Source organism: Oryctolagus cuniculus, chromosome 10 (genome assembly GCF_051225735.1).
Source record: "Oryctolagus cuniculus isolate XC-2025 breed Fujian yellow rabbit chromosome 10, ASM5122573v1, whole genome shotgun sequence".
NCBI lineage: Eukaryota > Metazoa > Chordata > Mammalia > Lagomorpha > Leporidae > Oryctolagus > Oryctolagus cuniculus.
Window position 1 is genome coordinate 119287956 of NC_142876.1, and position 12252 is coordinate 119300207.

At 41.7% G+C, this 12252-nt stretch overlaps 1 protein-coding gene across 50 annotated transcripts in view; it reads right to left on the minus strand.

Annotated features, from left to right (window-relative positions):
- The window catches only part of SETD5 (SET domain containing 5), an 84453-nt gene that overhangs the window by 29819 nt on the left and 42382 nt on the right, over positions 1-12252 (minus strand). For 26 of the 50 annotated variants that reach the window (XM_008249960.5, XM_008249959.5, XM_008249957.5 and 23 more), the window contains 10 exons: positions 12061-12119; positions 11372-11550; positions 10451-10489; positions 7390-7632; positions 6332-6480; positions 5833-5950; positions 4701-4810; positions 2711-2960; positions 1610-1693; positions 629-886 (listed from right to left, as the gene is read on the minus strand). In XM_008249960.5, coding sequence (XP_008248182.3) covers positions 629-886; positions 1610-1693; positions 2711-2960; positions 4701-4810; positions 5833-5950; positions 6332-6480; positions 7390-7632; positions 10451-10489; positions 11372-11550; positions 12061-12119 — 1489 coding nt within the window. The remainder of the gene's footprint in view (positions 1-628; positions 887-1609; positions 1694-2710; positions 2961-4700; positions 4811-5832; positions 5951-6331; positions 6481-7389; positions 7633-10450; positions 10490-11371; positions 11551-12060; positions 12120-12252) is intronic. The other 24 variants (XM_070051190.2, XM_070051189.2, XM_008249958.5 and 21 more) reach the window with 1 other exon arrangement.

Below are 12252 nucleotides of genomic sequence, written 5' to 3' on the forward strand. Positions count from 1 at the left end.
GAGGTTTATCCTGTGAACTCTATGGATAAGTATAGGCTATAAGGAAGATACATAAAAGAAACCAAATTAACTTTCATGTACTTGGGGCCAGTGCTGTGGTGCAGCGGGTAAAGCCGCCACCTGCAGAGCTGGCATCCCATATGGGCGCTGCTTCGAGTGCCAGCTGCCCCACTTCCAATCCAGTTCTCTGCTATGGCCTGGGAAAGCAGTCCTTGGGCCCTCGTACCCGCGTGGGAGACCAGGAAGAAGCTCCTGGCTTTGGATTGGCACAGCTCCAGCCAAGGCAGCCAACTGGAGAGTGAACCAGTGGATGGAAGACCTCTTTTCTTCTCCGCCTCTCCTGCTCTCTCTGTAAAACTCTTTCAAATAAATAAATAAATCTAAAAACAAACAAACAAACCCTTTTAAGTACTCACCAGCAACAGAAACAATACCAAATACTAACCTAGTTTAAAGGTTGTCTATTTGTTCAACTTTTGACTTTATATCTCCCTGAATTCCACACATCAGCCAGTGAAAATGTTAAATGGTCTTACTTGTAGTACAGGGAAAAGCTGGAAATACTGATTAAAAAAAAGGCAAAAAACAAAGGCAGGAGTCTCCTGGAGTTTTTTCTTCCAACTCTTACCCCTGCTTGGGAAGACCTCCGGGTGTTCACACCAACAGTCTGTGAGATGCTTGGGACAGCAATGTTTGAAGCAGGGTTGCTAGCTTCAACTTCAGGGGCTTCAGTTTTTGTTTCTTCTCCCAAAGGAGTCCCCAAGACAGTGGCCGTGACCTCTATATCAGAGCTGCTCTGTTCAAAGGGCTGATCTCGCCGTTTCTTTCGCTTCTCTAAGTTTTCAAAAGCATGCATGATGGCTTCAACCTTTCTGTCCTCCCGGGTCTAAAAAGAAAGAGCATTAGTAGAGAAAGAAGCTTATCAAAGAGGAGGGGACAGAGTTTTCAGAAGCATGATTAATGTAACGAATAGAAATTCACCAGTAAGATGACACATAAATCTTGGAGAATCTTAAGAAAAACACTAAAAATATTTCATTTTAAACATGGGGAAGTTATAAAACAAAGCCAAGCCAAGCCAAGCCTAAACTTCCAAAACAAATCAGCGATTTTTATATAAATCAAAAAGGGTCATAAAATAAGCTTTTCCTTGTATTTCCAGAGCTCAAAAATAACCAACTAGGCTCTTTAATTTCTCAGTAATATAAACAAAAATGACTGGCTTCAGCATAAAAGACTTTAATCCATAAAACTAGAATGGTTTTTTAAAAAAATCAACACTCACATAAACATAAGAAATTCCCAAGTTAGAGTAAAACTGCCCCAATCTATCTTGTTTTTTGCCAGCCAAGTATTGGAGAAAAGGTTGTTAGTAAGGAATCTTCAAAAATCACATTTAACTAATAAGTCACTTGTCAGCTACTCTATATGTATGTGTTGGTGTAGAGAAACAAATTTTTAAAGTATAATGATACCTATTTCAAGGAAAAGGCCCAAGTTAATCTCATGTCAAATAAACAAAATGATACAAACTCCAGAGAAGAGAAGGAGTGTGCATGCTGTAGACAGTAGAGTCAGAAAAAGCTATGGGATGTTAGGTGGTACACACCCTCCTACTGTGAGTTGCACTCTCCTGGTCATCTGCAACCTCTTCTTTCTCTACTTCTGGCTTTTCTTCTGGATTGTCTATTTCCTTTAAAAGAGAGGTAATATTTAGTGTTCATAAACTCTATTAAAGAATCTCTGTTTTATTCTGGTTAGCTTTCTAGAAATAGTTCCCAGTGTTTTTTTTTTTTTTTTTTTTTTTTAAATTTTTTTTTTATTTGACAGGTAGAGTTAGAGACAGAGAGAAAGATCTTCCTTCCGTTGGTTCACTCCCCAAATGGCCACTACGGCCAGTGCGCTGTGCTGATCTGAAGCCAGGAGCCAGGTGCTTCTTCCTGGTCTCCCATGCGGGTGCAGGGCCCAAGCACTTGGGCCATCCTCCACTGCACTCCCGGGCCACAGCAGAGAGCTGGACTGGAAGAGGAGCAACCGGGACTAGAACCTGGCGCCCATATGGGATGCTGGCGCTGCAGGTGGAGGATTAACCAAGTGAGCCACGCCGGCCCCAGTTCCTAGTGTTTTAAAACGTTATTCATTGGGGCCAGTGCTGTGGCGTACAGGCAAAGCCACCACCCACAGTGCCAGCATCCCCTGTGAGCACTGGTTTGAGTCCCAGCTGCTCGACTTCCAATCCAAATCTCTACTTCGACCTGGGAAGGTGGTGTAATGTGGTCCAAGTCCTTGGGCCCCCGCATCCGAGTGGGAGGCCTGGAGGAAGCTCCTGAGCTGCAGCTCTGGTCATTGTGGCCAGCTAAGGAGTGAGCCAGCAGATGGAGGACCTCCCCCCACCCTCACTGTGTAACGCTGACTTTCAAGTAAATAAATAAATCTTAAAAAAAAAAAAAAAAAAAGAGTTACTCATCTGAGGCCACACAGTAAACACTAATGATAATCCACTATTATTCTCTAAACTGAAACCAGGAAAGTGGCTGAAAGGCTATTCTTGATATTGTAAAAACAGAAAGAATGAATGCAAATCCACACAGTGATATAAAGGGCACTATGTGTCACTACAGCTTTTCTACAATAACATGTACAACCTGAGATCTCCTCTTTATGTAGGGGACTGACACAACAGCATCGTCGACTGACTGCAGGAAAGTACCTCGTGGTCACTCGACACAGTGATTTTTTCTGGAACTTCTTGGGGGTGCTGGTCACTCGCCTCCCCTGCAGCCTCACTCTGCTGCTCCATCTCGAGCTCCTTCCGTCGTGCTTTTCTCCGTCTGGTCTCCGCTCCGACGGTAGGCAGGCTTGCAGGAGGTGGCAGGGGCAGTTCTGCAGCATTGGGATTTCTTTTCTGTATAGGGCAGTTCCGGTTTCCTTTGTGACATGCACAGTCCACTTTGTAATTACTGTTCCAAAGAAATAACCAGAAGTACTGGGCTCAGTATGTTTGAAGATCAGTTATAGTATCTCCTCTCTTGAAATAGTCCCATAGTAATTTGCTATGGTAGTGTCTCTGAGTAGGATATTAATAAGATATCAGAGACGCCCTATGATGACTCCCAACATCCTGTGTTTCTCTGTATCTCACCAACTCTACTCCTACTTATGGTCAATGGAAAGGAAGGAAAGCCTCCACAAAATGCAATTCTCCCAACTGCTTTATGCTGTTTAGTAGGCAGTGAATTGGTGACAGTATTAAGGGGTCATACTTGCCACTGCCTATGACGCTGGCATCCGTACAAGTGCCACTTTAAATCCTGGCTGCTCTGCTTCTTGAAGTGGTCACACTTCTCTGCCCAGCATCGCCAAGTCCTCATTGCACCTACTGATTCCCTTTTCATTCATACCTGTTCTCATACTTGGGCCAGACAGATTCTAGTTTGTCCAACGGGATTAGGGAAGAAAAGTCATCTACTTTACAAAACTCATCACACAGATTCACCTATGATTCACCATCTGTTTCTCTGTATTTTCATATACAGATGGATGGTATGGTTTGCGTTCATGAGAGTGAACCTTTAATCCCCACTCAACTGCTTTTACTAAGGTATAAATGACAAAGTATTTACAATGGGAGTGAATGCTTATTTTTAAATTTTTCCTTTATTTAAACTTTTTCTTTTTGGGAGTGAATCCTTACATTCTCAGGCTCTACAGTTCAGGACACAAATGCCCTGTGCCTAGCAACATACAAATACTACCTCAACACCAGTGTTTAATTTTGTGAAACTTTTTGGCTATTCTGGCTAAGGAAGGATGAAACAAAGTATCTTTTTTTAGGGGGCTTGTGAGCATTATCACACATTGTACCTGTATATTTATAAGAAAAATCTCATCCTGGAGACAGTGCTCTAGCGCAGCAGATTAACACCTAGGTCTGAAGTGCCGGCATCCCATATGGGCGCCGGTTCAAGACCTGGCTGCTCCACTTCCATCTAACTCTCTGCTATGGCCTGGGAAAGCAGCGGAAAATGGTCCAAATCCTTGGGCTCCCGAAAATGCATGGGAGACACTGAAGAAACTCCTGGCTCCTGGATTCAGACCGGCACAACTCTGGCCACTGTAGCCAATTGGGAGTGAACCATTGGATGGAATACCCCTCTCTCTCTCTGCCTATCCTGTCTCTGTGTAACTCTAATTTCAAATAAACGAATAAATCTTTAAAAAAGAAAAATCTCATCTTTTCCTTTACACACAAACACATTACTCATGAAAATAGGGGCCAGTGCTGTGGCTCAGCGGGTTAGAGCCCTGGTGTGAAGTGCCATCATCCCATATGGGCGCTGGTTCTAGTCCTGGCTGCTCCACTTCCAATCCAGCTCTCTGCTGTGGCCTAGGAAAGCAGTAGAAGATGGCCCAAGTCCATGGGCCCCTGCACCCACATGGGAGACCCGGAAGAAGCTCCTGGCTCCTGGCTTTGGATTGGCGTGCAGCTCTGGCTGTTGTGGCCATCTAGGGAGTGAACCAGTGGATGGAAGACCTCTAACTTTGCCTCTCCTTTGCTTTCTGTTTAACTCTGGCATTCAAATAAAAAAAAAAAAATCTTAAAAAAATACGAAAAAAATAAACTAAGAAGGAAACAGCAAGGAACAAAAGCAGACTCTGAGCAGAGTTGAACAGCTTAATATGTAATTCCAAAATCTTACCAGTTACTGTACTCATAATCAAATGCTATGGTGACCTCAGCATCCTTGGTGATGGCAGACACAGCATAGATACACAGGTGAATCATCCCATCTGCAATCATGTGTCGCACCTGTACAAAGAAGGCTTATGGTTGAATTTATCCTAAAGATTACACTTTCTGTAGGAGGAAAAACACCATTTACCCAAATAATTTCTCCTTCGAATTAAGGTAGCCTGGGGCTGGTGCTGAGGTGCAGCGGGTTAACACCCTGGCCTGCAGCACCGGCATCCCATATGGGTGCTGGTTTGAGACCTGGCTGCTCCACTTCCTGTCCAGCTCTCTGCTGTGGCCTGTGAAAGCAGTAGAAGATGGCCCAACTCCTTGGGCCCCTGCACCCATGTGGGAGACCTGGAGGAAGCTCCTGGCTCCTGGCTCCGGATCGGCGCAGCTCCGGCCATCTAGGGAGTGAACCAGCGGATGGAAGACCTCTCTCTCTCTGTGCCGCTCCTCTCTCTGTGTAACTCTGACTTTCAAATAAAATAAATCTTAACAAAAAAAATTTAAGGTAGCCTGTTACTTAATATCATCTCAATTGAATTTATTAAACAGTAAGAAACTGAAATATTATGATACTTTAGAAATGTTAAAATTCAGGGTAAAAAAAAAAATCGCTGCTTTACATTTTACAGCTGATTCCAGCTCTACCACAGCATTCAGTTTCCTCAGAAAGCAAGTCAAGCTCTATGGATTTTCTTGTTGCACCTAACGTGGTGGCATGAATTTCGAATTCTAGAAATGTCCTAACACCATTTTCTGAAACCTAAGACACTGAGACTAAATAGTAAGTAGTAGCTTTGTTGGGCTTAATGACATCTTCTACCACATGCAATTTCTTTAATATAGCCCCCCAACTTCTTATTTAACCTAGTGCTTTCTCCTTAACAATTTTCACTTTTTCCCATTTCTGCCTTTTCTAAACAAAATCATTCCCTTCCACTCATCTTGTCAGTATAAAAAGCATCGTTACTTTTCTTTTTAATCTCTTGCTATTATCTACAGACCTTTGTTTAGGTGAAATTTTCAGAATCTTTCTTCAGTAAGCTGATCCTTAGGTGATTCCATTCAAAGGAAAGTTGTGACAGATATCTTACCTCTGCGTTTGGTGTACATGATCTCCTGATGAACCGAGCATCGTTACCGAAAGTACGGGCATCCACACACATCTCCACACCATTGAATTTTGAGTAGAAGAGCACAAAGGGGTATGGTCTAGGGATGTAATTAAAACTACTGTAATTCTCAACACAAATAAAAAGGCCACCCCATGCTTTCCAATATGAAGCACATGCTCACAGCAGCAGCAGCAGCCCTCGCAACGCCTACATTCGGACAGCATCAAAAGCTTGTCTGCTTGACTAAAGAACAAGCACAAAGCAAGGACCGCTTAGCTTGGGCAGGAGTCATCACCACTCTATACATTAAACAATCTGCAGATTGATGTGTACTCCTCTACTAACAGCAGACAACTCTGAGTTTATTTGAGTTACCATCTTTTCCCCAAGGGTATCCTATCAACCAGCCCGATTTTTATAGCAATACTGGTCATGTGAACCCACTTAGCCCTCACTGCTCAACGAATGATGGTCTTACTTTTTGAAGAAATGCCCATTGACCTCAAATTGCTGCCGTAACATGACTTTCCCACGATATTCTATTATGAGAGTGTCCAAAGCCAAATCTCTTGCAGCCCTCAGTATCTTCCGGTGCTTTTGAACACGAGTGACTCTTCCCAGCTGTAACTGAATAAAATCAGAGTATTAACACTGAAACAACAGCAGGAGCAGCTCAGCAGACACTGAAAGCATTTCCTAAGAGTGGCAATGACACCAAACACTTAAAATTTTATCTGTATATATTACTGAAGTTGATCCGAAAATTTTTAGAATTTGATATAAGCTCAAGTATTCCAGGAAACAAGTTCCATCTATGGAGCTTGTCACTCCAGAAAAAAACAAAAAAAACAAAAAAACAAGAAAAAAGATCAAAGTGAAACACACAATTAAGTTTCGGTGGTTCTATGTCTAGTGTAAGAATGAATGAGAGGCGCCGCTGCTGTGCTACAGCGGATAAAGCCACCGCCTGCAGTTCTGGCATCCCATATGCGTGCCAGTGTAAGACTTAGATGTTTCACTTCTGAGCTAGCTCTCTGCTATGACCTGGGAAAGCAGTAGAAGATGGCCCAAATGCTTGGGCCCTGCACCCACGTGGGAGACCCGGAAGAAGCTCTTGGCTTCTGGCTTCAGAATGGCCCAGCTCTGGCCACTGCAGCCATCTGGGGAGGGAACCAGTAGATTGAAGACCTGTTTCTCTCTCTGCCTCTGACTACCTATAACTACGACTTTCAAATTAAAAAAAAAAAAAAAAAAAAAAGAACAAGTTTAACTTTCCATAAATCTGACATAATTCCTATCTAGATTTTATAAAAGTTCCCATTCTAATTCATCCATTTCTGATTAACAAAAACAGCTTAAAAATACATATCCAGATCATTTCCAGCTAACACAACCTGCACTGGATGAAGATGATCAACAGTTAGCTGATTTGTTACTCTAAGGTTTTGTGTGTTCAGAAGAAACAGGAATCCCAACTAATGTCTTCTTGGGTCCTTAAAAATCTCAACTTACAGCCTTTAACCCTTTGGTCCTTACCTGCATTTGGGAACCGATCACTGTATTATTACAGGCCAGTTCAGTCTTATTAATAGTGTCTAAAATAGCAGGTTTGCCCACGAACTCCTTGCTAGAATGTAGATGTTGTTCAAGGGCGTTCTGTACATCTGCACTGTACTGATTAGTAAAAGCTTCTTCATACTGATCAGTCCATAGTCTTATCCGGTTTTCCCAGCCCTCAGTTGTATTCTCATCTAAATTCTGTGCTTCAGAGGGAGAATTCTGTAGAGAACAAAGGTGAGACACGTTAGTAAAGCCCAAGCATAAAAATATGAGTGGGCATGGGTAAAGTCCAGAGAAAAATTTTCACTTGGCAGATGGTGTGGCTTACGAGTAATGGACTGGGAGTCAGGGGATCTGGCTTCTGCCACGGCTTTGTCCCAACAAGCTGTGAGAAGCATCAGCTTGCCCCACTTAGAAAGTGAAAAATTAATCTGGATCACGGTTCAATCCCACCACTTTGATTTTGTGACCACTTTTAAGTCATAAAATCAACTGTGTTCTTATCAAAAGACTGGCAAGTTCATCAGAAATTTTGGATTAAAAATGAACAAAAATACGTCAAATTATCACAGTTAAAATTTTCAACACTTATTGAACATGTCCATTTGTGTGGCAGCCCAACCTGGTTTGTTATACTGTTTTCCAGGAGAATAATTTTGCTTCTGTGTCATTTACTACTTTCATTATACAATGAATACATGTTCACTTTAAATAAACATGTAACCACAATCAATTATAATCTTACCACCTACAGTATCTCTTCTTGTGACTAATTTATAGCCATTTTCAACAATCTGAAAAGGTGAAGTATGGAGAGGGGAGTGGGCAGGAAGAACAGAAAACTTCCAAGAGGTATTCTGCTATAGTCCTCTAGGAAAACCACTGCCCCCATGATGACAGTACTGAGAGAAGATTATTCTGTCTTACCATCAGCATCCTCAATAGTTTCAGGTACGCATTAACTAGAGACAAAGCTTATGCCTGTCACACGTCCTCCTCTATGATGTTCCAAACCTCAGTGTCATCAGAAAACAACCAGCCAACCACAGCTAATGATGATGTCAAGCTACTGAAGATTAGAAGGAAAAGACACTACAGTACTTGAAACAAGACATTGTAGTTACTTGAAAACTCCATGTCCACACTACATTTCCAATAACAAGCAAATAAAACTCAATACATTTTCCATGACTAGTGCAGAATACACTAAAGTCTACTGTAATAACTACTTTCACCACTTTTTTTGATCACCACTATTGATTAACTGCTGCCTACCATCCTTTCCCTACGAACAAGGAAGAAAAAAAATTAACACCATAGTTTTCTACGTTTTTCACTAGAGTTCAAAAGAATGAATGCTGATCTAAGAAACACCCAAGGCCAACATACAACTGCATTTCCACCTGCTTGACCTTGTCAGGAGCAGATAAATAAAGAGTGCAAAACCTGAGACTCAAAGGCGCTTAAGACTGGGGACTTGGGGTGCCCACAATGTGCCAAGCTTTGAGCATTCAATGGTGACTGCTGAACTTATGACTGGTTTAAGTTACGTCTTTTGGAAGCCTTTGCCACCATAACAGCCATGGTTCACTAATCTGTGCTTGCTCGCTCTCTCATCCTTCAGGTCTTCACTTCTCAGTAGATTTTGGGCAGTGGATCATCTAGGCAAATTTTGCTCTCAGAAGACTTTTGGTGACGTCTGAATGCACTCTGATGATTATAAATAGGTGTGTCTTTCTGTGTTTTCCTGGCACCTAGTGGGTAAACATTAGGGAGGCTGCTAAACATCTTACAATGCAAACAACAGCCTCCATCATTAAGAATTACTTGTTCCAAAATGTTGAAGGTTGAGAAACACTGGTTTAGAGTCTCTAATAAGAAAAGCTCTTGACTGTAAACCCAAATGATAATTCTTGTGGCTCAAGCTTAGATCTTTGGTGGAGTTCTCACTAGTAATTCTGAGCACAAAATTTGTAACTCAACTTAGAATTATGAAATAATCACTTGGCAGGCCTCTCATGCCTCAAGGGTTCTGAGACCTCTCTCATCTCTTTAATAGGCAGACCCAAGGTAAGGGCACCCAACTTTAGACAAAATGCTACCTGTAATCCTTGATAACATCATTCATATTGGTGTTTCACACAAATATAATCCTAATAGAGCTTATGCTCACTTTATATTCTGATGTTTGTATCTTTAACTGCCAACAGGAAAGAACTTGGTCTTACACCAATTACACCTTTACAGATATGAATACTTATAGAATGAAACCAGAGTTTAGTTTTAATTAAATGTTCTGAAACATAAGTAGTGATTTGGGAGTATGCTATCCTCTTATGTATACACAGGTAAAGGAAGATACTAGACAGTATAATCCAATGTGATTTCAACAAACTGTTATCAACCATTACCTAAAATTGCGTTTAAACCATCACACCTAATTTCTCTATTCTTCAACCTTTTTAAAAAATCATACCTCATAAACTCTTATTGGAAAACAAAGCCACAATAACATCACCTGAGTCTTCTCTACCAAATAGACATGCCAAGAGAAAACAGTAAGTAATTCCACGAAGAGTAATTCCTATCAATAACACAATGTTCCTGCTAATGAGATTTACCCTTTCAACTGGTGATTAAAGCTGACATGGGCTGGGGTGGGTGCACAAGACTTCTTGCCTGCATCATCACCAGGAATCCCTCACTCCTGCGGTTGAGCCCACTCACAGTGACAGAACACGGTCACCCTCACAGTGTTTGGCAAAAAGTCACTTACCCCCAGAAAAGCGGTTAACAACAACAACAACAACAAAACTCAATAAACAAAGGCTGATTTAAAGAAAGTGAAAATATTTCAGAAAATGGCTGAGAAAATCTAACTTTGCAGAAAAGCTCTATAAAAACTGAGTGGCCACAATTACAAACTAATGAAAAGCAGACTCCAAGATTCCCAGACCATCATTGTCAGGAAAGAAGCCGACCAAAATGCAAGACCACAGTGAAGTAAAACACAGCATCAGGGAAGAGTACCCCTTACCTTCATCCGCAAGGACTTCCGGGATCCCTCTCGAAATGCCTATCCCAAAGAGGAAAACAAGTAGAACAAAACAAAACTTGGTACCAAGAATGACAGTTATACCTGAGACTAAAACTAAGGCTCGAACTAGTGTTCTACTTTGTCCCCTTTTCTCTAGGTAACAAATACAATGGGATTCCCCAATTATCAAGAATACAAGGACAATGAACTCTGAGGCTAAGTCAAATACATTCTATTAACAGGGAAGCACATGCATCACTTAAATCCTACATGCACCCCGGACAGTAAGAGAAAAAGTTCATAAAAACTTTAAGCTGCAGATTTAACAGTTGTGAATTAAGAAGGAAACAAAGACCAATCCCCTTAACAAGGGGTGGGCAAGTCACCTAGGAGCAACAAAGTTGCTATGATGGGGAAGAAAGAACACACAACAGAAGAGCTTTCTCCCAGAGACTTTGCAGTTCAGAATACAGGAAGTAGTAACCATGACAATGAGGAAGACTAGACCATTCAAGATATTGTTCTTGATTTTTTTTTTAAACAAGCACAAACAATCCAACAATATGAGGTGGGCATGTAACCATGAGAAGAACTTCAGACTGTGCTTTGGGGCTGAGAGGTGGGCAGATATTATAAGGATAGTGGAAGCCTAGACTTGACGCTGCAACACCTATGAGCCTGTGCCAGGTATGGGTGGAATTTCATACCTGGGATGGGGGCTGGAATAGAAGAAGCTTAGAGTCCCTGCTGATGGTATGATGTGGCTGAAGAAAGGCTGGTTGCTATGTACATATACCTTGTTTTTACAAGTAGAGCAAAAGTGGCCCCTCAAACATCTGCATCAACCTTCTTACAAAAACCTTGGTGTATTCTTGCTCCAAAATTTGAGCTCCATTTAAGATATTTTTTCACCCTCCATACCTTGATTTTCTTCGTCTTTGGTGCTGCACGGCCCTTTTCTGGACTCTTTTTCCGCTTCTTGGGTTTGGTTCTTCTAACAGTTAAGGTGATACTTGTAGGTGTGTGCTGTGTTGCTGTATACAACACAGTGGAAGGAGAAAGCTCCTCATCCCAGCTTTCTGTTGCACTGCTATCCCCACCTGAAAAAGGGTGGTTTTGTAGTTTAAGTACTAAAAGCCTCAAAAACGCACTAAAAGCAGCTTTTTCCTTTGGATGTACCCAACATCTGGAAGGGCAGTACTTATATTAATTCTATCACCTGTTAGGATAAACACATATCTTATGTGTTTATCTCTTATCATTGGCATCAAGCATATAAATCCTACTGCACACCCTATCTATTTTTTCCCTTATCTTTAATCCCCAAGCTCCAGGGCCTCAAACTCTAGCAATCTGAGACAGTATTATTTAATGGATCCCTTTTGTTTGTGTGCTTCCAAGAAATATTTCAATTGCTACAAGCCTATAATGTGTTTCCAGACATGTTTAACTCCCAAGGAGAGAACTACCTAGTGGTCTTCAATGGACTTCTCTTTGGTTCTGTGAAAAGAACTGGAACCATGGAAACTTCAAGGGGGTTCTTGAGAAGGACAGGATAGTCAGAGAATATTTACACATCCGAATGTGGGCCCAACTTGTCCTCCACTCACCTGATATGTTGTCCTGCTTCCGCCGATGAAGTCTAATAACCTTCCCCCTGCTCATTCCCCTAAAGAGGGAAAATAAACTTAAAGTAGTCCTTCCAACAAAAGGCAGCACATCATAGCACACATGGGAGAAGTGTCTCTGCATACACTACCCCTCCCTCCCACCTACCAAATGTTTCCAGGATATTAAATTTC